The following is a 26290-nucleotide window of genomic DNA, read 5'->3' as shown; positions in this document are numbered from 1 at the left end:
TGAGCTGTCTGGACCTTGAGTGGCTCATGTACACTCGGAGTGTTAAATGACCAAAGCATGGAAGTAGTATTAGTAGGCTGTCCTTAAATCAATAAGTCTGAGCAAATGCCAAGTGGCGACCTGTTGCTCTTTTGATAATGTTTTTAATCTATTTTTGTATTGTTTTCTCAGAGGCATTGAGTGAAGATGGTCAGATGTGTGTATATTTTTTTAAAAACCATTTGAAAAACTATGATGTTCCTTTGTCATGGGAACAAGCCAGAGTGCAGACACAGAAGGAGCTACAGCTGAGTCAAGGACGGTGAGTTCCATGTTCAGTGTGTTTCTGTTGCTGTCCTAAATCATATTGTTCTTATCCAAAAGTACACTGTGGAAATTGGCATTTGGCACATTGAATCTCGCCCATCGTGGGTCAGTTTTGATAATCCTTAAAGCACAGATCATTCTGTTGTCACAGAACTGTTCTAAAACAAAGTCAGAGGCATCGCACTTAATTTATCAGATGAGCCTGACCCTGAAGTCACATCCAGTTGGGAGAGTGCAAATGAGAAGATTGGTACCTTGTCCCACAAACCTGGCTTAAAAATACCAAGTAAAGTGTTGGTATATGCAGTCTTGTAACATCTAAAAAAATTCCCAAGTGGTCTTTCTCACAAGATAAATAATATCAACAGTAGAAATCTATTAATGTAGTCTTTTGCCACAATATGAAAATAAGAGATCATTTTATTGTTGAAATGTATTTATTAAAACTTACACTCATTCTTGATGTTATTAAGATGTTTCAGTAAAAAAAAAAAAATCCATTAAACTACCAAAAAGGAAAGGAAAAAAAAGAAAAAACAGAAAACAGCAAAACAAGCATTTGTTGTTCATGTTGTCACTGCTGCTGCCTATTGTCCTGGATCCTGACTACTGTAGTGACATGGGATAGATGGGCAAAAATTATCAAAGGAGAACTGTAATTTCCAGACAGTGTACCTGTCAGTCTGTGATAACCCACAACTGATCCCTTAGGACTGTCCAGAGTTCAGAAAGATGACTGACAACCTGTAAAAAATTCTCACACAACAGCACAAACCCCTGTCATCATGAATTGACAGGCAACGCCTTAACCCCAGCAAGGGAATGTTCAGAGGCTTGAATGTGCAAAGGAACCCTGAATAAATGAGACATAGACTAGCTTTTGACATTAAAAATATGCAATGTTATAAAGGTGCCAGTGCCAATCATAAAGTCAGGGCATTGCTAATCAAAGGCCAATAGTATTTCCCACTGATATTGACAAATTAATTCTAAAATTCTTCAGGATAATAAAATAGGTAGCAATTGCTGAGAAGATTTTGACTAAGAAAGAAGGTCTGCTTAGTCTAATATCAAAATATATGGTAAAGCTACGATACTTAAAACAAGATGGTAATGCTGGTGTATTACAGACCAGAATGGAAAGTCCAGAAATAGAACTGTATGTGACAGGACTGCAGTGCCAAGTCAGATTAGTTGTGAAAGGGCAGACATTGCCATCTCTTTAGAAAGAACCATTAGAACCCCTCTCCAACCATTTGCAGACATTCTTCCAGATGTATCCAAGAGCTAGATGTAAAGTTTAAGAACAGGTACAATATAGGCCAAAGCAGGGCAAAATAGAGAATCTGTATAGAGCCCTGGTATGGGAAGCAAGACCCAAAGTGGAGAAGCTCTAAGAGCCCAGCTGCCCCATGAGAGCAGAAGATTCCAGGAGCAACAATGTCTCTAGATCCTGCTATGTGTGAAGATCACCCAGCAGTCAGAGGGCTACCTTCTCTCTGAGCCCCATTCCCTGAATTGAGGGAATTCTAGAGGCAGATACAGGACTGACCCAGGCTTGATCCGTCACAGGAGGTCTGAGGCTTGTGACTGCTTAGGGTAGGTGCATGTGTGTGACTTGCCCATATGCTTCGCAGTGCTGTAGGATTCTCCCACTTTCCTGACCATAAGCATTTCAAAACATGTACTTACAGTTTGGGGATAAAGTCTTTTCATTATTCTGCAAGCAATTTTCCTACTCCGTTACTTCACGTGCACCATAAAGGGAAGAGGAATGAAGAGTGTGACCCAGAGGAGCGGAGTCTCAGTGCAGAGGATCTGATACGAGGAGCTTCTGCCCAGGAGCTCCTGGCGCAGTGTCTGTCCAGTAGTCTATTAATGGAGAAGGAGGAGAATAAGAGGTGAGGCCTGTTCCCTTCTGATTCATGTGTGCTGTTCAGTTCACTTCATGCAAGGAGAGTAGTTGCTCATTTGAATAGACAGCTGGGGCAAAAAGACCAGAAGGTTTAGTGATGTAATTTTGTTTGAAAAAGAAAGTGAGTCAAACATTTGCAAAGTATAACCTCTTGGAAGACAGGCAGTGCCCTAGGTGATTGTTTTGTTTTGTTTTTTAATTTATTTTCTAGTTGTAGGTGGACACAATACCTTTGTTTTTTATGTGGTGCTGAGGATCAAACCCGGTGCCTCATGAATGCTAGGCAAGAGCTCTATCTCTGAGCCACAATCCCAGCCCAGTGATTATCTTTTTAATGGTTATGTTATTTGAAATTGATTTCACTAATTGTTATTGAAAGTTAGCTTCAGATTTTTTGTAGGAAATACATGTGGCTGAATCTACCCAAAAGATGGCAAGTGCTAAACAGTGGCCGTCTGCCCTTGGCGAGTCTGAGACTTCTCTGGCTTATTCTACTCTGAATGAGTAGGAGCTGGTGCTGAACCTTTGTATCCCTCACTGCCCCCCACTCCCCCTTGAGTTTTCACTTGGTGGCCTTGTTTATAGTTTTACTAAGAAATAAAACCAGTTAGAAGGGACTTTATATAGGTCATGCTCCTGCCTCCACTATCTTGAGCAACCATGTCTAGGAGCCTCTCTCTGACCAGCCCATTCCATGTCCCCTAGATGGGGAGGAATCATTCAGCTGGTAGCCAAAGTCAGCCTTCCCCTTGGATCTCATCTTCCACACACTTAAGGGCACTCAACCAGTAGGTGTCCCTCTCCTATGTCATTGTCTGCTAGAATGTACCAATCAGTGTGCAAACATGAATACATGTTGGCATTGCTCCTCCTTGTCCCCATTCCCTTAATTACCACCTCATGTTTATATTCCCTTAACACTAAAATGTCTCTAAAACTCAAATTCTTTGATTCTCACCTCTGCATTCTTCTTTCCAGTCAGCCTGCAGAGGTTAAATGTGGCCACGAACCACCAGCCCTGTCAGCTGTCCACACCTTTGTTCCTTGCTGCTAGGATGCCCCTAGTCCCCTCCCCAGGATTTAAGTGCTGGCTATTCCTCACCTCTCAACTGATTCTCAGGCCCAACTCCAGACCTAACATCTGGATCATCTGTACCCACTCCTCTGCGATTTTATGCACTCATGGATTTTTAGATAATTCCAAAATTCCAACAACTCCAAATTTCCCTCAAACTCGAGTCCTCTGAATTCCAGACTTGAATGTCCTATTGTTTTTTTTGTGGTTCTGGGGATTAAAACCTGGTGTGCTCTACTGGTGAGCTACATCTCCAGCCCTTTTTATTTATTTTTTGAGACGGGGTATGTGGGGGGGAAGGTCCTGCTATGTTTCCCAGGCTGGCCTCAAACTTGTGATCCTCCTGTCTCAGCCTCCCAAGTTGTTGGGCTTACAGGCATAAGGCATGTTCCTGGCTTCCTATTATTTCTTGAAATCATCTTTAGACATCTATTGGATGTCAGGCATTGCAAAGTTAACATACTCCATATCCAATTTTCCCCCAACCACCCCTCCTTCGGTGGTCTTTTGTGTGATGGCAATACAATCCTTCTAGATGCTCAGAAGCACGCCCCTATGTCCTGATCATCTTCAAATCCTGTTGGCTCTAAAGTATACTCAGAATTAGACCATTTGGTGTGACTTCCATGGCTCTCACCTGGCCTAAAATGATGTCACTTTCCTTGTGGATTATTACAGTAGGCCATAACCTAGCAGCAACTGACACAGTGGGCACCTTTCAGTGGCTTCCTCTTTCACCTGGAAGTAAAGGCAGATTCCTTACAAGGGTGACCTAGGCCCTGTGTGACTTGTGCCCCATCTTCTTTCTTGACTTCTGGGTTTGCTTTTCCTGGCCTCATTCCCCAGCCACTCCCAGCCACGCACATTCCAGGTCTCTGCTCAAGCATCTGCTTTTATGTTGGGCTTCCCTTGCTTATCCCTGCCCTCCTTGTTTCCATGGCTCTGCTTTATCTTTCTTTATCAGACTGTTTGCTTTGTTCCTTGTCTGTTACTAAAGACAGGTTAGGGTTGGGGCCTTGTCTGTTTTGTTTCAGTGCTGCATCCCTGGTAGTTAAAAAGGTGCTTTGCATTTGGTGGGTGCTTGATAAATGTGTTGGAAAGAGTGAAGGAGTTCACCATTATTGCTGAAAGTGAGTTTACCTAGATATATATAATTCCTTAAGTGTGCTCTACCACTGAGCTGCAGCTCCAGACCATGTATACGTATTTTATATGAGACAGAGTCTCACTATGTTGCCTAGTGTGGCCTCAGATTCCGAGCCCAAGTGATCCTCCTGCCTCAGCCTCCTAAGTAGCTGGGACAAATGCTGCCACCGTGCCCAGCTTCAGATAGTTTTTCTTAAAAAGACCAGTGTATGGAGATAGACAGCAGTGGAGTGAGTGTGTTAGATGCTATTGGGATATTATTTTGAGTTAGTTTTAAATTATAAGCAGCAATTTGTACATTTTGAAATCTATCAAGACATGAGAGCTGGACATGGTCACACATGCCACTAATCCCATCAACTTGGAAGACTGAAGCAGGATGATTACAAGTTTGGGCAACTCAGAGAGACCCCAAAATAAAAAGGCCAGGGATGTAGCTCAGTGATAGGTTTTTAAAAATGTGAGGTAGGGCTGGGGATGTGGCTCAAGCGGTAGCACGCTCGCCTGGCATGCATGCGGCCCGGGTTTGGTCCTCAGCACCACATACCAACAAAGATGTTGTGTCCGCCGAGAACTAAAAAAAATAAATATTAAAAAAAAAATGTGAGGTATACATAGAAGGAAAATGATAGTTAACTTTGCTTCTTAGTGCTTAGGTGTTTCTGAACACATATTGTTTCAGGTTTGAAGATCAGCTTCAGCAGTGGTTGTCTCAAGACTTGAGAACAGTGACAGATACAACTTCTCTTCCCCTCTACCTTCCTCAGACACTAGTGTCTCTTCCTCAGACTATTGAACCTGTGGCAAAAATACCTACAACAACCAGTTCACAGGTGAGAAGAGAGTGCATTTGGCATTCACACTAGAATTAGAGACAAGAGTGGTGCTGGAAAACAAAGTAGTATCTTGATTCATCATGTGATATCATGAAAGCCAATAAATTACTATCTTAGACTTTTGAAAAACTGATGTTAGTTATAGAGACCCAACCAATTGAGTATCTGCTTGTGAAATGAATGAATGGGACTGAAACATACCTAAGAACTGAAGGAAACCTATAACCCTTGTGCAGTAAGGGCACTGATGAAGAAGGTGACAACAGAAGAGTCTATTTTTGGATCATATGCTGTCTAAACCTTGGCATCACCTAGACTTGCTTCTGGGATTAATTCTCCTTGGGGAAATTAGTGAATGAAAAAGGCATGCTCAGAGAAGCCATCCCAGAGTGTTCAGCTGGTTAGGGACAGAGTTACTTTTCAAAGCCAGATCCTAGTGGCTTTCTGTTTCACCATCCTTTCCTCAGTGGTTAAAGAAACAGAGTTCAGCCACAGATCTGTGCTGTTAGATGGTGAAAAGTGTATTCCTGAAGGCTTTTGAAAGCCCCTTAACAAGGGCTAAAAACAAAATGACATACTGTTTCTAGTTATCAGATTGGGAAATACTTTAAAAAATATTCATACCTTTTGATTTACTAATTCTGCCATTAAAAAAAAAACCTGCCAAATATTCATAAAAATTACTGTATAAAAAAAGTTCGCTGTAGTGCTGACTATGCTGCATAAAAGTAGAAACAAACTGTCCAAGGATGAGACGTTTGGTTAAGCAAGTTACAATACCTTCATATGGTGAATGTATTGTCACAACCCTCGAGGATATCTTATTAAAAATGAATGGCACTGGAAATTATTCATGTAGAATACAAAGGGAAACAGTGTATTTCCAGATGATACTGGCTCCATGAATGTATTGGAAGAGGCTAGAAGCATGTTAGCCAAGGTGGTGGTGGTGGTGGGCTCCAGATGACGTTAACCTGAGCTGCTTTTTTATACCAATAGAATGCAAGGACAGAGGAGCAATTGCAGCAGTCAGAGGCAACAGGTACATCTCTAACAGAACGGTTGAAGCACCTGGAAAGGCTGATCCGAAGTTCAAGGGAAGAAGAAGTTGCCTCTGAGCTCCATCTCTCTGCACTACTGGACATGGTAGACATTTGAGTAGCCTAAGTTACATCCAGAAGTTTCTGCTTTTACTCAAAATTATGTTATTCTTAGATGCTTGATGTACTGTTGAAAATGTGATTAATCATGCAAAAAAATAAACCATCTGAATTGAATCTCAGATCCTACACAGTTTGCAGAGTGAAATATTCTTATGTTTCCTGATCTCAGACTGTCACCCACCCACCTGCAAATGTTGAAGTTGTTTGCAGCTTATATTTCCATGTGTAACAAGATAATTCTCACCACAAAGTCACAGACCCTGATGTGCCTATGTGTCAGCTATGTAGGGATGGGTAAGGCATAGGAGCCCTGCCTGTCAGGAGCACCCAACTCACATGAGAGCTAACAGATGTATGTGTATATACACAGGACTCTTGACAATGTACATTGATAGGTATTCCTGGACTGGAAGCTGGGACAGATGGGAGAGTTTACTTGAGAGGACATGAAGAAAGCCTAGAGGCACCAGTTTGGTTGTGTGGCCATGTGAAAGGAACAGGTAGGCAGGGTCAGACCATATTCTGAGTGCTTGGGAATCAGTTGTTAGAGGATATTAGACAGGGAAGTGACTAATTTTTCTGTGCTCTTAGATGGTTCCATGTGGAAGAGGGAAGATGAGTCAGGAATCTTGAGAACTGAGTGTTCCAGCTGTCCAGGTTGGAGAGGCAGGTTTGTAAGCCTGAGTTCTAGCAGCTGCTATGGAACAAGAGAATGAATTTGAGAAAAGTATTAACAGACTTGGTGACATTATGAATACCAATCTTAAATTGATACTCATATTTCCCAATTATAATCCTGGAAGACTATTTCATGTCTTCTGGTTCTCTTCAAACCTCCAATATTGTTAGATAATGACCCTACATATTTCAATGAGGAAACAAGTACCATCTAACCTCATCAGATCTGCCAGGCAATCCCTATATTCCAACACTACTCTTTACAGATTTCTTCAGTGATTCACTTCATGTTTATCAACAGATATTTAATGTTATTTCTTAATCTTGATTTCAGACATTGTTAATTTCCTATAATGGGAGAGGAGTTAGCTCTCCATCCTGTCTTCCCTGCAATGTATACCATTCACACATACCTATATTTCCTTTCCTGTAATATGTAACAGTGTAACATGTTGGCTGAAATCTCCATTCTGAGTTCATATTTACTACTGGCTGCTGAACTTTTTTTTTTTTTTTTTTTTTTTGAGGTACAACTTTTGATTTTTTCCTAAAGTTAATAATTGCCTTATTTTTAAAATTTGCTTGTTTTTCTCTGTTCCTATTGCAACTTCACCCAAAATTCTCTACCGTAAGAGTAAATAAAGCTTGTTGTGACACAATCATATGCATCAGATAAAATGCTAGCTCCACTTTCTATGGAAGATCACCCTCCAAGGTCTTCCTGCCACAGCTTAGACATTTCCTAGATTCTAAAGTCATATCTTCCTCTTCCTTGGTCTCCTTTCTCATTTTGATGGAGCTTAGTTCTAATAGCTTGAGCTCACATATCTAAAATGTCTTTATTTCTATCCTTAAATTTGATTCATCATTTGAATGCGAATAGTATTATAGACTGGAAATCATTCCCTTTTGTTTGCTTTTTATTATTATTTTTGGTTATCAGGATTGAACCTAGGTGTGCTTAACCACTGAACCACATCCCCAGCCTCTTTTTTTTTATTTAGAGAGAGGGTCTTGCTAAGGTGCTGAGGCTGGCTTTGTGATCTTCCTGCCTCAGCCTCCTAAGCTGCTGGTATTACGGGTTATGTCCCACTGCAACTGGCTGTTTATTGAAAATTTCAAAATCATTTCTATGGCAGGTGTTCTCAAATTTCCAAACATATGTGATCTTTTTGCTTCCTCTTGTTCCCTACCCAATGTATTGTGCTGGACTTTTTAAAAAAAAATATTATCATTCCAGTTTTTATTGCTATTAAACTACCCCAAACAGTTTTAACTTTGAGGAGGACTCAACTGGCAGGTCTCCAGTTTTTTGTACCTTCCTGGGATTTATTGACAAGAGTGGTCTCTATTCGTTTAAGCCACATATATAGATTTTAACTTTGTTGGTTTGCTAGGTCAGTTATCATTCTTCCATCCACTCCCAGCCTCTCTTGCTAACTGGTATCTTCATTCTTTGTGGGTTTTGTCTTTGTCTTGTAAATGTGTGGAAGAAATGGAAGTCAATACCACTTTTCAGACTCCATAATTAATCAGAATTTAGAAAAATTCTGCCATTAATCATTTCTCCCCATGTCTCCTGAGATAGTTTGTCAATCACCAGTAAATTGTTTTGCCACATCCAATCATCAATTCCCAGTCCTCGTTTAGCATTCCTCCAAATCCTCAGCACAGATCTGGTCTTCACCGGGCTTCCCTGACTCTCACCCCCTGGACATGAAAAGGTTGGTGCCGCAGGGATTACTGAAGCTCTGATTTCCTGCTTAGTCTAATCTTGCGATTTCAAATGATGAAAACAGAAGACTACCAAATTCCTCTCTACTTGAATGCCAGCCTACTGGACATTTCCTCTTTAATGTCTAATAAACATATCACGACATGTCCCCAATTTACCTTGAGATTTTCAACCAAACCTTCCCTGTGTTACTACACACCCATGGTCCAGGCCAAAGCCGTGAGCCTGTAAAGTGTGGGCACCAACACGGACTTCTTATAGCTCCCTGGCAAAGTAGCCCTGTGAATTCTCAAAGACTGTTTTACATTTTTCTTTTCTTTACATATTAAAAAAATGATATTTTTTCCTCCTAAGTTCAGTCCACTAAAACAACACGACTCTTCTCTAATGGAGACCTGCGCTCACCTGGTGCAGGGCTCCAGGTGGGAGACCAGGTTCCTCATTTCTGCACCTCAGGCCCACCCCAGAGGTCCCCGAAGCCCGTCCACCCGACCCCTGGGCCCCCGTGACCCCCGGGGCTCCCGCCCCCCTCATATCCCGGCCTCTCGACCCCGGGCTCCCGCCCTCCCTCATCACCCGATCCCTCATCTCCCGCGCCCCCTCATCTCCCGCCCCCCCCCCATCACCAGGCCCCTCATCTCCCGCGGCCCCTCATCACCAGGCCCCTCATCTCCCGCGCCCCCTCATCTCCCGCGGCCCCTCATCTCCCGCCCCCCCCCCATCACCAGGCCCCTCATCTCCCGCGGCCCCTCATCTCCCGCCCCCCCTCATCACCAGGCCCCTCATCTCCCGCGCCCCCTCATCTCCCGCGGCCCCTCATCTCCCGCGCCCCCTCATCTCCCGCCCCCCCTCATCACCAGGCCCCTCATCTCCCGCGGCCCCTCATCTCCCGCCCTCCCTCATCTCCCGCGCCCCCTCATCTCCCGCGGCCCCTCATCTCCCGGGGCCCCTCATCTCCCGCGGCCCCTCATCTCCCGCGCCCCCTCATCTCCCGCGGCCCCTCATCTCCCGGGGCCCCTCATCTCCCGGGGCCCCTCATCTCCCGCGGCCCCTCATCTCCCGGGGCCCCTCATCTCCCGCGGCCCCTCATCTCCCGCGCCCCCTCATCTCCCGCGGCCCCTCATCTCCCGCCCTCCCTCATCTCCCGGGGCCCCTCATCTCCCGCGGCCCCTCATCTCCCGGGGCCCCTCATCTCCCGGGGCCCCTCATCTCCCGCGGCCCCTCATCTCCCGGGGCCCCTCATCTCCCGCGGCCCCTCATCTCCCGCGCCCCCTCATCTCCCGCGGCCCCTCATCTCCCGCCCTCCCTCATCTCCCGGGGCCCCTCATCTCCCGCGGCCCCTCATCTCCCGCCCTCCCTCATCTCCCGCCCTCCCTCATCACCCGGCCCCTCATCTCCCGCGGCCCCTCATCTCCCGCGGCCCCTCATCTCCCGCGGCCCCTCATCTCCCGCCCTCCCTCATCTCCTGCCCTCCCTCATCACCCGGCCCCTCATCTCCCGCGGCCCCTCATCTCCCGCGGCCCCTCATCTCCCGCGGCCCCTCATCTCCCGCGTCCCCTCATCTCCCGCCCTCCCTCATCTCCCGGGGCCCCTCATCTCCCGCGGCCCCTCATCTCCCGCCCTCCCTCATCTCCCGCGCCCCCTCATCTCCTGCCCTCCCTCATCTCCCGCCCTCCCTCATCTCCCGGGGCCCCTCATCTCCCGCCCCCCCTCATCACCCGGCCCCTCATCTCCCGCGGCCCCTCATCTCCCGCGGCCCCTCATCTCCCGCGTCCCCTCATCTCCCGCCCTCCCTCATCTCCCGGGGCCCCTCATCTCCCGCGGCCCCTCATCTCCCGCGGCCCCTCATCTCCCGCCCTCCCTCATCTCCCGGGGCCCCTCATCTCCCGCCCTCCCTCATCTCCCGCGCCCCCTCATCTCCCGCGGCCCCTCATCTCCCGCCCTCCCTCATCTCCCGCCCCCCCTCATCTCCCGCGGCCCCTCATCTCCCGCGGCCCCTCATCTCCCGCCCTCCCTCATCTCCCGCGGCCCCTCATCTCCCGCGCCCCCTCATCTCCCGCGGCCCCTCATCTCCCGCCCTCCCTCATCTCCCGGGGCCCCTCATCTCCCGCGGCCCCTCATCTCCCGCCCTCCCTCATCTCCCGGGGCCCCTCATCTCCTGCCCTCCCTCATCACCCGGCCCCTCATCTCCCGCGGCCCCTCATCTCCCGCGGCCCCTCATCTCCTGCCCTCCCTCATCTCCCGCCCTCCCTCATCTCCCGGGGCCCCTCATCTCCCGCGCCCCCTCATCTCCCGCGGCCCCTCATCTCCCGCCCCCCCTCATCACCCGGGGCCCCTCATCTCCCGCCCTCCCTCATCTCCCGCGGCCCCTCATCTCCCGCGTCCCCTCATCTCCCGCGGCCCCTCATCTCCCGCCCTCCCTCATCTCCCGCGGCCCCTCATCTCCCGCCCTCCCTCATCTCCCGGGGCCCCTCATCTCCCGCCCCCCCTCATCACCCGGGGCCCCTCATCTCCCGCCCTCCCTCATCTCCCGGGGCCCCTCATCTCCCGCGGCCCCTCATCTCCCGCGGCCCCTCATCTCCCGCCCTCCCTCATCTCCCGCGGCCCCTCATCTCCCGCCCTCCCTCATCTCCCGGGGCCCCTCATCTCCCGCCCTCCCTCATCTCCCGGGGCCCCTCATCTCCTGCCCTCCCTCATCACCCGGCCCCTCATCTCCCGCGGCCCCTCATCTCCCGCGGCCCCTCATCTCCCGCGTCCCCTCATCTCCCGCCCTCCCTCATCTCCCGGGGCCCCTCATCTCCCGCGCCCCCTCATCTCCCGCGGCCCCTCATCTCCCGCCCTCCCTCATCTCCCGCGTCCCCTCATCTCCCGCGGCCCCTCATCTCCCGCGGCCCCTCATCTCCCGCCCTCCCTCATCTCCCGGGGCCCCTCATCTCCCGCGGCCCCTCATCTCCCGCCCTCCCTCATCTCCCGCGCCCCCTCATCTCCTGCGGCCCCTCATCTCCCGGGGCCCCTCATCTCCCGCGCCCCCTCATCTCCTGCCCTCCCTCATCTCCCGCCCTCCCTCATCTCCCGGGGCCCCTCATCTCCCGCGCCCCCTCATCTCCCGCGGCCCCTCATCTCCCGCGTCCCCTCATCTCCCGCCCTCCCTCATCTCCCGGGGCCCCTCATCTCCCGCGGCCCCTCATCTCCCGCGTCCCCTCATCTCCCGCCCTCCCTCATCTCCCGGGGCCCCTCATCTCCCGCGGCCCCTCATCTCCCGCGGCCCCTCATCTCCCGCCCTCCCTCATCTCCCGGGGCCCCTCATCTCCCGCCCTCCCTCATCTCCCGCGCCCCCTCATCTCCCGCGGCCCCTCATCTCCCGCCCTCCCTCATCTCCCGGGGCCCCTCATCTCCCGCGGCCCCTCATCTCCCGCGCCCCCTCATCTCCCGCGGCCCCTCATCTCCCGCCCTCCCTCATCTCCCGGGGCCCCTCATCTCCCGCGGCCCCTCATCTCCCGCGCCCCCTCATCTCCCGCCCTCCCTCATCACCCGGCCCCTCATCTCCCGCCCCCGTAATCCCCGGGCTCCCGGCCCCTCATCTCCCGCCCCCCCATCTCCGAGCTCCATCCCCCCTTGACCCAGGGTTCCAGCCCCACGTCCCCGCACTCACCTCAGGCCACAGTGATTACACTGGGATTACACTGCCCGCCACCACCCCCGAGGCTCTCGGAATCTGAGGTCGTCCCCAAACTCCTGTCTCCCAGACCCCGTGAACCCTCCTCACAAGCCTCCTGGCCGCCCCGGGCCGACGCCGCGACTGAAGGTACCGGAAGAGCTGCCCCGCCCACTGCCCCCACCGTCCTCGCCCCGCCCACTGGACCCCTTAGCCACGCCCTTCAGGTCCCAGTCCCGCCTCTCCGGGCTGCCCGCCTCGCAGGACCCTCCCACAAGTCCCGCCCCTAGCGCCCCGCCCCTCCCCGGAGGCTCCGCCCCGGCCGCGTGTTTTGTCGTGCGCCCCATCAGCGCGGCAGCTGGCGCGAGGAGCCAGGTTGGTGGCGCTCTGATTGGCTGCGCGGCATCGGGCCACTCGGCAGTGCAGTCGGCCGAGGCGCGCGTCTGCGCAGTGCGCGGGGCGGGGATGTGCCATCAGATCTAGGTGGCGGTCGCGGAGATTCCGCGGAGCGCGGAGCTGTCATGACGGAGGGCACGTGAGTCCCCCGGCCCTGACGGCGGGTTCGCGGACCGGAGCCGGGTGGGCGCCCCTGGGCCGGGCGGGGCGGCGGGGCGGGCGCTCACTGCGCCGGTCCTCCAGGTGTCTGCGGCGCCGAGGGGGACCCTACAAAACCGAGCCCGCCACCGACCTCAGCCGCTGGCGGCTCCGCAATGAGCTGGGGCGGCAGACGTGGACGTACTGCGGCCAGGACGACGACGCTGGCCGCCAGCAGACCGGCCTGGAGGCCCACTCCCTGGGGCTGGACACTGTGAGTGGCCGCTCCGGTGGCGCCCGCTCCCGAGCCACAGCTCCGGGCCGTCAGGCCAGGGGGTTGCAGCCCTGTCAGCACTTTATTCTCAGCACGAGGAAATTGCTGTTTTAGAGGGGTCCTTAATTTCAGTCTGTTTCAGAAGCGTCCTCTTTGCTTCAGCCCCTTCATTCCCCACCCCTGCAAGGAATTGCCAGAATTTTGTTTTGAACACTTTATTTTGAAATAATTTTGGATATACAGAAGAATTGCAAAAGGTGGTTGTGACTTTTCTATGTATTCACAAAAAGAAGTTCTTTGATCTCATGTTCTGGTTATGTTCATCCATCTACAGAAGTTCAGCTAATCTCAGTGGTCGGGTACCCAGGGGCTGGCTTCTTGCCAAGCCCTGACCTCTAGCAAACACCAGACCTCTTTCTGGGGAGCTGCTGTGCCTGCAGTCCTTTGGGCCCTTTCTGAGAAAGGCAGGAGTTCCAGGCCCAAGTGGGTGTCAGTGCCCTGTTCACACTCTGGGTACTGTGTTTAAGATATCTTAGAGCCTAGGATAGTGGCACATGCCTATAATCCCAGTGTCTCAGAAGGCTGAGGTGGGAGGATCACAAGTTCAAAGCCAGCCTCAGCACTGTAGTGAGGCTCTAAGCAACTTGGAGAGATCCTGTTTCAAAATTTAAAATAAAAAGGACTAGAGATATAGCTCAGTGGTTAAGTGCCCCTGGGTTCAATCCCTGGTATCAATAGGAAAAAAAAAAAAAAAAACACATCTTAGAGAAGTTGTGAAGAAGTTTGCAGGAGACTGAATAGTAAAATTGTGGGAATGTGGAACCATACTGTACTCAGGTATTAAACTGTCTTCATACTTGATTAAAATAGCTGGAACTTTTAAAGTAATCTACACTCATTTTTTTTGACTTGGGCTGTGGGTTAGGAGGGCTCCTCTGGACAGCAGTCCCCTTCAACTCTCATTTCTTTTGTCCCTTTGCAGAGCAGTTATTTTAAGGACTTGCCCAAAGCTCACACAGCTCGTGAAGGGGCTCTGAATGGAGTAACATTTTATGTGGGACTGCAGGCTGAGGATGGGCACTGGGCAGGTGATTACGGTGGCCCTCTCTTCCTCCTTCCAGGTAGGAACTTGCTGTCCCAGCCAGAGGGCAAGACCGCCCTGGATCATCCTGGGGTTCTATTTTTTTTTTCATGTCTATGTTCTGGGTGAAACAGATGAGTGCACGGGAAGGGATGGGGAGGGTTTCCCAGAGTCCCAGTCACCCTGCTTCTGGTGCTGGGACGGAAGTGGAGGCACTCTGATATGGAAACCAGGGGAACTGGGGAGGAGGCTTTTGAGTCCCAGTGCTGGGGGAGAGGGGAACTCTATGGAGGGCCCAAACTATGCCAAGGTGTTGTAGGTGGGGAGTTGGTGTCCATGTGAGTGCTGTGATGTTTGCTGTGAACTCACACTGAAAGCGCATGTGAGGGAGTTGTGGCAGTGGGAACTCAGGTCTGGGCTGGCAAGGGGTATGACCCCTGGGCACTGTCTGGTCTGGTTATATAAGACTATCTTGTATCCTGCAAGTGTTTCTCTGAAGAAGCACTCAGTGTTGTAATGTAGGAGATCTACAACTAGCACCCTCTTCCCTAGTGACATGCAATCTTTCTGTTTTAGTGGTCTGAATTCTTGCACAAATACAGGTGTGATTAGAAACTCTGCTCTGAGACTGTTCTTGTGCTAGGACATGGGGGGTAGAGAGTGTCCTAGGAGCAGCATACTAGGAAGACCAGGCTGGGAACAAAGGGCCTTGTTGATAGTGTTGTTTCCCCCACTATAAAAAGTTTTCAAAACAGAAGAACACAGGTGTTAAAGCAAGACTGGCCTCCCCTTGTCCACCACTGATCTTGAACCATGGCCCCTGTCAGGCCTTCAGGGCACTGTGGGTGGCCTCTTTAAGACTTGGTGCAGTGTTTGGTGTTTCTGTGACCCGGGTGGCCTGGCAGCTTCTGCAGGTCCTGGGTGGGAGCACCACCTCTGCTGCTGCTCCCTTGAATCCTGTCCCAAAGTCCCAAAGAGGCCCCAAGAAGAATGGCCTTCCTGGGCTTGTTTCCATGGGAAGGAGATCCATGGGGGCAGCTTCCTGTCAGGGTGGGTCCTCAGGAGGAAAAGGGGTCCAGTTTTAGCAGTGCTGAGCACCTGCTCCCAGTGAGGAACATCCTTCCTGCCATGCAGGCCTCCTGATCACGTGCCACATAGCACACATCCCTCTGCCAGCTGGATACAGAGAGGAGATGATACGGTACCTGCGATCAGTACAGCTCCCCGATGGTGGCTGGGGCCTGTGAGTATACCTGGCTGCACACATGTATGTGTGTGTGCATGCATGTAACCTTGGGTAGGTGTTGCTTGAGTTTCCAGGCTGCTATTGAAAGGTGAGGGGACTGCAGCTGTGGACCTGGGTGGAGAGGAGTAGGCTGGTGCTGGGCTTCATTTCACACCTGTGCTATGGCTGGGTTTCATGGCTGGTGGGGACTTCTGAGACCTACATGCCCTATGAAAGCCATCTGTGTCTCATCATAGAAGAAAGTTGCCTTTGATTCTGGGGTGGTGGCAGATGCAGGTGGGCACAGCAGGCCTCATCCCAGTTTGCTTTCCTGGTTGGTGCACATTCTGGGAAGACAGCTTAGTCCTCCTGGGTGTGGTTCCCCTGCCACAGTGGACTTGGACAGACACATCCACTTGGATGGGAAGTGAGCAGAAGGGCAGATGGGTCCTGCTTGGGTACAGATCCATCATCATGGGAGTTGAGCAAGCTCCTGGGGATAACTGAGTGGTACTTCCTGAGTTGTAATGTCATGTCAGAGGAAAGTATTTTCACATTCTTCCTTTTCTAGGTAAACTTCACTACCAGCATTACTATTTTTCTTGGAAGTGATGACTAGAGGTCATTTTCCACCTTTGATCCTATAGGCACATTGAAGACAAGTCCACAGTGTTTGGGACTGCACTCAACTATGTGGCTCTCAGAATCCTGGGCATTGGGCCTGATGATCCTGACCTGGTGCGAGCCCGGAACCTTCTTCACCAGAAAGGTACAGGCTGCACAGCACGTGCGCATAATGGGTTTATGTGGCATTGGGTTGACAGGTTCTTGCAGGTGAGAATCAAAGACGTAGCTCTAGCTGAAACATTGGACGGAGTATGTGGACAAGAATGTGTCGAAGCAAAAACGTGGAAATGGTCAGCTCTTCAAATTAAAAAGACTTAATAATTCTGTTTGTGTCATGAATTGGCAAAGGGTTAAAAGCGACATGTTGATATGGTACTTGCAGGACATACCTTCTGGAGGCAGCCCAGCCATAGGCAGCTCTGGACTCTGATTCTCCTGGGGGCATTGGCTGCCTCTGCCCTTTCCTTCGGTTTTGAAGGCCATTGCAGCCTTGGGCAGGCTCCATGGCTCCAGCTGCTCTGAGAGCAAAGTGTAGCTCACATTGTTGCAATGCAGAGCCTGGTGTGGCCCTGCCCCTCACAGACTTTCTGCACCCCGTCCTCTCTGTCGTGCTTTCTGCTCCACGTGTTAGGACCTCTGGTCAGTACCTCAGCCCCTTCCCTCCTCAGGGCTCTCACACTCCACATCCTTTCATTCTAACTCCTCCCCACCCTGTTGCCTTGCTTATTCTTTACCTAGCATCTCAGTCTTTTTTTTTCATTTCTTCTTGCTCTCCCAGGCCAATTAAAGTGTCCTGTACACATTCTCATGAGACCCTGAATTCTCCCTTCAGATATTTGTCAGCCTTTGGTGGCATTGACTACAAGTCACAGGGTTACTGTCTGGGGCCCCAAGGTGCACTTCCCTTCCTGGTGGAGGAATGAATTTGGGCCATCCTTTGCCTGGTAGCTTCTTGAGTCTTTTTTGAGTTTTGCACACCTGGGTTTAGGGTGGCCTCCTCATAAAACTTGTCCAAGTCAATGTTTCTATGTGCTGTGATGCGGGGCCATAAGTGTTGCATCTGCTCTGGGGTCTGGCCCGTTTTCACCTGTGCCGGACTATGTGTTAAGTATACATGGAATATATAGTAATACATGGCTGGGGCAGCTTAGGTTTGGTCCAGAGAGGGAGAAAAGGGAGTCCAACTTCTCACACCCTCACCATCTTCTCCAGGCGCGTATAGATGTGGGCCATCATGGGTATCTGGGCCCATCTCTTGCCTGAGCAATGACACATCCCCCTTCTTCCTAGGTAGCTGCCTTCATGTGCCCCTTCCTAAGGGCAAGAGCTGCAAATGGCTCTCCTGTTGTTAGACATGCTTGCTCCTGGGAAAGCCATTGGTTCCACCCATCAGTTGTGATGTCCGGGGTGGCTCTGGACCCTGCTTCTCCTATGGGAGTTGCAGGATCTGTGGCAGGCTTCCCTCAGTTCACATAAGAAGGGGGACATGTAAGTGTTGTGAGCCAGTCTTCACAAGTAGGGTGGGCTCTGCTGACAGAGAGATGTGGGCCTGTTTTCTTCCCAGGTGGTGCTGTGGCTATCCCTTCCTGGGGGAAGTTCTGGCTGGCGGTCCTGAACGTCTACAGCTGGGAAGGCCTCAACACCCTGTTCCCTGAGATGTGGTAGGCCTGCTTTCTGCTAGTGACACTTCCTTCTCTGGTGGAGTGATGGGGTGGGGGTGGGGGATCATGCTCCTAGCAGAGGCCTTTTCTATGCTGAGCCCCACAGATGGATGGAAGGGGTTTCCTGCTGGACAGGAAGGGGGTACCAACTCAGGCTATAGGCCGCATGTATGGCAGGTGTGGGGGTGCTGCTGGGCTGACTACAGAATCACCTGACTCAGTAGGAAGCATGGGTTGTATGGTGTAGACAAGAGGTCATATCTGGTGATTATGGGAAATCTTGAGCACCAAACAAGAGTAGAGGAAAGAGGTGCCCTTCACCCAGGCTCCGTGGTCAGGCAATCACTGCTCCTGTCTTTCCCCTTGTCTGGTTTATAGTGAATGCTTAGAAAGTTCAGAAACTGTTGGATGAGGGATGGGCCCAGATGCACATGGCAGCCCATGTCTATATGCACCTGGAGAAGGTGGTGAGGGTGTGAGAAGTTGGGCTCCCTTTTTACCCTCTCTGGACCAAGCCTAAGCTGCCCCAGCCATGTATTCCCACTTGGCGGTTCAGAAAGTACTAGACGTACAAGGTCCTGGGTTCAATCCCTAGGACTTTGTGTGTGCTAGGCAAGCACTCTGCCACTGAGCTGCATACCCAGCCCTTCAGTTTGTTTTAACAGAACCACCTACCATTTGCCCAGCGGAGTCAATGTTAATGTTTTGTGAGATCTTGAAAGATAGTACCCTCTCCCTGGAAAACATTCTTGGCATGTAGATTGCTCCTGGTGTTATACATATTAGGAGATGAGGCCCCCAGAACTGCACAAAGCCCAGGAAGAGCCCCTGCTGTCTTCCTGGGAGAGCTATGGGAACAGGTCGAGGGTCCTATGGAAGATGACTTTGGTGGGAGGAGGCAGGAGGGGAAGGGGGTGGCTCAAGAGCGAGCCTCAGGGTCCTAAAGCAAGGCCTGAGGGCTTAACACCACCCCAGGTTGAGTGGTGACAAGTCACTGAGTGACGGGGTTGGACAGAACTGCTTCTGCTGGGGACACCTGAGGTGTTCTGGGTCAGGCTGGCATTCAGTAATCTACTATGGGCACCTGGCCAGGTTGGACACTCTCCTGTGTGAGGAACAGGCAGAGGAAGGCCCTGGGGCAGAAGCGGGTGGCTAGCCTGTGTTCCCACACTAGGGGGCTCTATGGGTCAGTTCCAGGATCTGTAGTCACAACATTGCTACAGATCTTTGCTGGAGTTGGTTTGGGGGTGGGTTAGAGGGTAAAAGGTGGGGTGGGATGGACCAGAGACCCTGAGCCACTCCCATTGCAGAAAAACTGGAAGTGCTATCCAGTTTTTGAGATGTGCTCTGGAGTGAGTGGACAGGCCCAGGAAGGGTAGAGGTGGCAGAGGCCTGGTGCTCTAGGTGGGGAGCTGGCAGGGGCACTCAGCTTGTGCAGCTTCCTGTGACTCTCCAATGCATAAGGATAGGGGTCCAGAGGAGAGTGTGGGACAGCCAGGTGCATGCTGCCTGAGCAGCTGGAATGGCTATGCCATCAGAGAGAGACAAAGACCCAAGCTGGGAAAGCCTACAGGCCTAAAGTTTTGAAAATATACTTTTTAAAGTAACTTTAATTTGCAGGTAGTTTTCTATTTTTAGAAAAGTTGCACATATCCCAGGGTTCTGTAGACCCCGACTTCATTTCCCTTGTCTTGTGATACTGTGGGACTTAGAGGCAGGGGACATGAGCTCCGCGGAGAGTGAACACACAGGCCTGCTGCACCCTGGGGGCATAGCTATGAATGCCAGCATGTACCAGCATGACCTTACAGCCATCTACTTGCTGCCCATGCTCGGAAGGGCCCTGGCCTTGAGGCTGGCAGGGGGTTGGGCTTGTGTGCTGGGGTCTGCCACTGACACATGCTGTCCCCTAGGCTGTTTCCTGATTGGATGCCCGCGCACCCCTCCACACTCTGGTGCCACTGTCGGCAGGTCTACCTCCCCATGAGCTACTGCTACGCCATCCGGCTAAGCGCCTCAGAGGACCCACTGGTCCAGAGCCTCCGCCAGGTGAGTCCTCGGATCCTGAGGGACCTTGCCAGCCCCCAGAGCTGGGGTCCCCCTGGGATTTAACCACATGAACCCTCACCCATACTTGCAGTTTTGTCCTTGGAAGTGGCCCTGAGATGGGGTTGGACTGCAGAATGTATATTGGACTTTGCCCTTTAGAAGGAGGAGAGGGTGGGGAAGTAGCTCTCAGAGCTGGATAGCTCCTCAGTGGCTCTGGCGAGGCTGAGGCTGACAGTGGCCTGGCCTTCACACCCTGTCTTTTGTTGGGTATGCCCCACCTCAAGGTGCAGGTGAACCCTGAAGGTTGGTGGTTGGAGGCCACCCTGATTAGAGTTAGGTGGCCTCTGTTTCTGGGAGGTAGTCCTATACCCTCTCACCTCCAGTGGCTCAGATGACCCTGTCCCCAGGAGCTCTATGTGGAGGACTATGCCAGCATCAACTGGCCAGCACAGAGGAACAACGTGGCCCATGAAGAGCAGTACACATCACACAGCTGGCTGCTGCGCGTCACATATGGTGGGTGCCCTCCAAGGGGCCATTCATCATCCTCTTCCACTGAGCACCCTTCTTGCAGCCCTGCCCTGCACTATGGGGTGGGGTGCCCCTAAATGTCACCGCAGTGGAGCAGGGCAGCAGGAGATGTGAAGTAGCTCCTCCTGGACAGGAGAGGTTATGCTTTCCTGCGGGAGGCAGTGGGTGTGCTGTGCAGAGCTGTGGGCTAGGCTGGCCTTGCTCTCTGCTGCCCACAGCCCTCCTCAACCTGTATGAGCGATACCACAGCCCCAGCCTGCGGCGGCGGGCAGTCCAACTGCTATACGAGCACATCACTGCAGACGACCGCTTCACCAAGTGCATCAGCATTGGCCCGGTCAGTACCCTGCCCCTCCCCGTCTCTGTGGAACTGGGAGTAGGGGCTCTCCCTTGAACCCAGCACACCTCTACTTGGTCTCAAATGTGTGGAGGACCCCTGCCCTCACCCCTGTGCCCTGGGCTTGGTGAAGCTGCCACCTAGGCACAGTCTGCCCTCCTACCTGCATGTAGACGCCTGCTCCTTGAGGCTACCTGTGCTTTTGAGCCAGCTTTTCCTCTCCTGTCTCCTTCCTGGTCCCCACCCCAGATGATCCACACCCGCCCTGTGGTTGCAGGGTTTGAGGCGCCCTAGGATGGCAGCAGCAGGGCCCTTGCTTTTTCCTCGGCTCTCTCCACTGACTCTACCACATGCCTTGCCTTCACAGCCTGCTCTGCTTCCTGGGGCTGGGGGCTGGTGGATACTGGTTATATGCATACTTAGGGACCTTAAGGAGCGTAAGGCAGCTATATATGCCCCATGGTCAGGGCATACTGACCAGAGAAGATGGGACTGGTGGGGAGCCAGATGAAGGCAGGCTCACAGCTAGCAGACAGTAGGGGTAGTGAGGTGGGCTGTGATGGCCGCCACTCTTCTGAGGTGGGCCAGCCCCATAGGGTCTAGATAAGCCCCTGATGGTGCCTAATCCCTTCTTCACACCCCCTGCTGCTGGTGACCTCAGCTGACACAGCTCCTGTTAACACAGAAGGGTCCTGCTGGGCCCTGGAGTGTGTTTGGGCAGGCCCTGATGGCTATATCTCCCATAGATCTCAAAGACCATCAACATGCTTGTGCGCTGGTCTGTGGAAGGGCCGGCCTCCTCTGCTTTCCAGGAGCATGTCTCTAGGATCCCAGATTTTCTCTGGTGAGTACAGCTGGAAGGTGGCAAAGTTGGGTGCTGACTGCAGACACACAGGGTGATGTAGGGTCACCCCTCAGTGTCCAGTGAGGGACGCTGGGTGCCTGGACCCAGGAGCTCTGGTGAGGTTGTCTTGGGGAAGATCCGCCACCTAGCAGCAGTTGGGGCTGGTCTGGAAGGCCGAGCCAGGAAGCTGTGGAGGGATGGGAGCGAGTTTGGATCGGTGTGAAGCAGCTTGTGGACCTATGGGCTGTCTACCTGGACTATCCTCTGAGGTGGGACAGTCAGGGGACCTTGGTAGGAAGCCCTGTGCTCCTGAGGCCATCCTCCCTCATGCTGTGCTGTGTGAGGACCAGAGGGGTGACCTGGTCTCAGGGCCTCCCATGCCCCCTGTTGGGGAAACTGTTGACTTCTTTCCTGCCGTGTGTGCCCTGTGCCCATGAGCCCAGCTGGGCAGCGCTAAGGCCACTGGCAGGTTTCAGGGATGGGCCTGGGTGCTCTGGGCCCAGGCTCCCCCCCAGCGTGGCCGTCACTAACTGGTGCCCTCCCGCTCCCTGCTTGTCTCACACGGGCTTCTCGTCTTCACAGGCTGGGTCTGGATGGCATGAAAATGCAGGTAAGGGCTGGGGGCTGCAGCTGCTGGTTTCTCTGCAACAGTCTTGCCCTTTATTTTTTATCCTTTTGGGCTCACTAAGACTCAGAAGTAGTCCTCCCCAGGATCAGTCTGGCAATGGGACGAGAAGCTGCCCTGCAGTCCTCATGTCTGTGCAGGGCCTTGGGAGCTTCCTGGGCACTTTGGTCTCTGGTCACCACACATTCTTGCACATACATCTATAGCATCAGTGTTTGCTCTTGGCCCTGTTGGTCAGGGTGGCTTAGCCCCTCCAACAACGTGGCTCAGACCCTGCAGACGTTCTCGTCCATTACTGTGACGAGAGGGTGGCTCTGGTTGGTGTGGGACTCTCTCCATGTGGTTGTTCCTCTGGCAGGTCTCTGGGAGCTCTGTGTCCTCAGCTCCTGGATCATTCTGGGGAGTCTTTCCCTGCAGTCCTGGGTAGGGGAGAAGCCTGTGGGTCGGTGGGGTGTGGCCAGACGTGGGAGTACCACAGGACTTCCTCTCTGCAGGAACCCAAAGAGTGTGGGTGGGGACACGTGTGGCTACCCACCCAGGGAAAGGAGAAGGTATTCTTTGGACATAGCACATAGCATGTGGACAGTGTCTTTCCAGATTCTTCCTGGGACTCTGGTTGATAGATGGATAGCAGATGTGTTCCTTTCTGGGCAGAGGGGGCTGATTTTGGTCCTTGGCCCCTGATGAGTCCAGGGAGAGCTGGGGGCCTATGACTGCCCTGTGGGGTGGAAGCCTAGGCTTCTGTCAGACTTTTTAGAGATCCCTGAACAAACTCACTGGGATTTGGCCACCTGCCTCCTGTACTGAGACTGGGGTATTGTCTGGGAACCAGTTCTCAAGGTGGGATTTGAAGTGGGCCTTCCAGCTTAAGTTGGTGTCTCTGTTGGGTTCCTCTACGCCAGGTGTAGTAGGAAATGGGGAGTGTTTCTGATTGTTGCACGACGGGGTACACTGCTTTTATGGGAATGGAGGAGCCCTTGAGGGACTGTGGGTTTTAGAAGTGCAGTGAGTGGCTGGGGCCGTGGAAGCAGGTGGGTCCTGTCTGCGGACCTTGTGCTCTCTGTGCTCTCAGTGGCTAGGAGGGTGCCCAGGTCTCAGAAGCTGGTGTGGGTGTCAGCAGGGCAGGAGCCTCTGACCCCTCAGATCCTGGGATGTGGAAGGTGGAGTGGGTGCTGCTGGTGGCTTCTGCCACCGCTCTTCCTTTGTGTTTAGGGTACCAATGGCTCACAGATCTGGGACACCGCATTTGCCATCCAAGCTCTGCTTGAGGTATGTGACTATCTCCTTGCACCCTCCACCTAATTTCCTGTGTGCACAGGCCATGTGTCCACCTAAGGGGCATAGCACAGCTGACCACCCACATTGTCCTTGAGAGTCCCCTTAGCCTGGCTCCAGAGTGTGACATGCTGCAGAGGTGCTGGCCCTGCCATAGGGAGCCATAGGCAGGTGACCCCTGAGCCAGTTGGTTTGGGGCCTCTAGAATAAGTACAAGTACAAGCTTGTACAAGTTTTCAGGCATGTGCTGGGGAAGAAAGAGGGCGCCTCTGTGCTGAAGGCACAGAGGGGAAGTGAAGGACGTTGGTGGAATCCCGCACAGATGTTGGCCCTGGCATCTGTGGGATTATCCCTTCTGACCAATTCTTCCTTTGTCACAACTCACTGGTCTTTTAGAGGTTAGTGCAGCGGGAAGCCCTAGCACTCTCTGGAGACTGTCAAGGTGACTGTCCGTGGGGGCGGGCTGTCACCAGGTTAGCTGGGAACTGGCTCAGCCATGCTGTCCTGCTGTCTCCCAGGCAGGCGCTCACCACAGGCCAGAGTTTATGCCCTGCCTGCAGAAGGCACATGAGTTCCTGCGGCTGTCACAGGTGAGGCCCATGGCTCTTCGTCCCTCTGCCCTGCCTCCCCAGGCTGGTTTCTCAGTCACCCCCACCCTGCCCTTTCTAGCCCCTAGGTCTCCTCTGTCCACCCTAGTCACCTTAGGGCAGCCCTTGCCATAGCCGGCAGTGGCCCATCACCACCAACTGATAGCTTCTGCCTTCATGCTGGTGTGGCCGTGTGCAGAGGCTGGTTAGCCCATGTGTCATCAGGAGCTGCCTCCCTGAGCCCTTCATCCTGTTCATACCTCCAGCACATTTGAGGCATCCCATGCCAGTGGAGGACTCTAACCAGTGGCATTCCTCCCGAGACCATGCTACCATCTGTCCTGCTAGATCAGTCATGCTACCCTAAGTCTCCACTTGGATGTTTTCAGTGTCTCTCACTCTTGCCTGCCACCCCATTCTGCAGGCCCCATCATGTCCTGCTCTCCTGTGCTAGCCCCCCATACCCTGCCCTAGGGTAGCGCCCACGGTAGCTACTTCCAGCCTTGGTTCCAATGGCGACCCCTACCTGGAGCGCCTACCTGGAGTGCCCTGCCTCTTCTCAGATCTCACTAGGATGCTGCTGCAGGGGGCCTTCAGGTGGCCACGATCTGTGTCTGTCTAGGGCTGGTGGAGCTGTTTGCACTGCACCATTCCTACAGCAGGGCCTGCTTCTGGCTGCTACCCAGAAGTGCACTGAACAGAATGTAGCACGCACACACAGACCCGTTTGTGTTCCCACCAAGCTGAGCTGTTGGCTCAGGAGTTGAGAGTCTGTGTGGCTGGGACTTCAGAGTGGATGTCCAGCTTTTTGGTTGAGCCTCTTGCCCAGCAGTGGCAGCCATGGCTGTGGGCTACACAGCTTTGCCTCATGTGCCTTGCTGCACTGGTGGTGGCAGAGGCTGGCTGGAACTCTGGTTCCCAGACAGTAGTGTGGCCCTGTGGCCATATGCCTGTCCACTTTCTACATGTGCTGTCCATTTTGTCCAGGTCCCCGACAACCCTCCTGACTACAAGAGGTACTACCGCCAAATGAACAAGGTATGTTTGGATAGCCCACCCACACCCCAGCTCAGCTGGTCCTTCCCTTTGAGGAGAGCTCTCCCTGGGTCCTCGGCCTTCCTGTTCTGCAGATGCCTGGTGTGGGGACCAGTGCTTGAGTCGCCAAGGCTGTGGGGCAGTCCGTGCACACATGTGGCCATGCCTCGGGGCAGTTGGTGGCATAGTACACACAGAAGTTGAGTAAAGGGCTGAATGTGAGCCAGAGTATTGAGGGGAAGGCAGAGGGAAGAAGGGATGCAGAGCTGGTGCTAGGCTCCCAACTCTGGGTGCAGGCTGTGGACCTTAGACTTGCCTTCTTATAGTGTATGGACAGCCGCTGCCTTTTCATGGCATTGAAATCCTGTGTGGAGATCTGAGAGTGCCCAGCGTAGGGCTTCAGCCTTGGGGCTCCCTGTGCTAGAGCTGTAGGTCTGTCCAGATGGACAGTGACCTGACTGGTGACTCAGAGAGGCCAAGGCAGGGGAGCTCATGTTCCCACTCTGCAGGGCGGCTTCTGCTTCAGCACTCTGGACTGCGGCTGGATTGTCTCTGACTGCACAGCCGAGGCCTTGAAGTCTGTGCTGCTCCTGCAGGAGAAGTGTCCCTCTATCACCCAGCACATCCCCCGACAGAGGCTCTGCGATGCTGTGGCTGTGGTGAGGCTCTGCCCCATCCCGCCAGGACACTCTGATCTCTCTCCACCCCCAGGGCTCAGCTGATGCCAGCTGTGGAAGCGGACGATCAGGTGACCTTGGAACCCTGGCTGGCCCATGAGGCCTGGTTGGCTGTGTGCACAGAGCCCTGTGCTGCAGGAGCTGGTGCCTGCCTGGCCACGGGTCCAAAGGAAGCCATGTGGCTCCTGACCCTTCTCTGAGTGTCAGGACCTGCTGTGCGTCCATGTGAGCCTCCTTTGGGAGGGATGTGGTCCTTTCTGATGCAAGAAAGAAAGATGAGAGCTTCTGCTGGTTTTGTGCTGTCCTCTGAGCAGCCTGGTTCTTCCGTACCTCTTGGAGCTCTGCACCATTCCAACACTGATGTGACTCTTGAGTTGATGAGCACCTGTCTCTGGGCAGCTATGTGAGGCTCTGACTGC

The 26290-nt window shown here is 52.8% G+C and overlaps 2 protein-coding genes across 2 annotated transcripts in view; both read left to right on the top strand.

Annotated features, from left to right (window-relative positions):
* MCM3AP (minichromosome maintenance complex component 3 associated protein) overlaps nt 1-6674 on the top strand; it is a 44293-nt gene extending 37619 nt beyond the window's left edge. The window contains exons 26-29 of the mRNA XM_081301521.1: nt 172-301; nt 2001-2207; nt 5125-5275; nt 6278-6674. Of these exons, the coding sequence (XP_081157647.1) occupies nt 172-301; nt 2001-2207; nt 5125-5275; nt 6278-6436 (647 nt within the window). The 3' untranslated portion in view covers nt 6437-6674. The remainder of the gene's footprint in view (nt 1-171; nt 302-2000; nt 2208-5124; nt 5276-6277) is intronic.
* A 6204-nt stretch (nt 6675-12878) lies between these two features.
* Nucleotides 12879-26290, top strand: part of LSS (lanosterol synthase) — a 28443-nt gene continuing 15031 nt past the window's right edge. The window contains exons 1-15 of the mRNA XM_081302683.1: nt 12879-13044; nt 13149-13317; nt 14300-14438; nt 15533-15641; nt 16271-16392; nt 17815-17911; nt 19825-19960; nt 20368-20476; nt 20710-20828; nt 21575-21672; nt 22255-22282; nt 23510-23566; nt 24091-24162; nt 25147-25197; nt 25704-25853. Of these exons, the coding sequence (XP_081158809.1) occupies nt 13031-13044; nt 13149-13317; nt 14300-14438; nt 15533-15641; nt 16271-16392; nt 17815-17911; nt 19825-19960; nt 20368-20476; nt 20710-20828; nt 21575-21672; nt 22255-22282; nt 23510-23566; nt 24091-24162; nt 25147-25197; nt 25704-25853 (1470 nt within the window). The 5' untranslated portion in view covers nt 12879-13030. The remainder of the gene's footprint in view (nt 13045-13148; nt 13318-14299; nt 14439-15532; nt 15642-16270; nt 16393-17814; nt 17912-19824; nt 19961-20367; nt 20477-20709; nt 20829-21574; nt 21673-22254; nt 22283-23509; nt 23567-24090; nt 24163-25146; nt 25198-25703; nt 25854-26290) is intronic.

The sequence above is a fragment of the Spermophilus citellus genome, assembly GCF_964194105.1.
Source record: "Spermophilus citellus genome assembly, chromosome: 7".
Classification (NCBI taxonomy): domain Eukaryota; kingdom Metazoa; phylum Chordata; class Mammalia; order Rodentia; family Sciuridae; genus Spermophilus; species Spermophilus citellus.
Note: the sequence above shows the minus strand (reverse complement) of the source record. Positions and strands in the feature narration are given on the sequence as shown.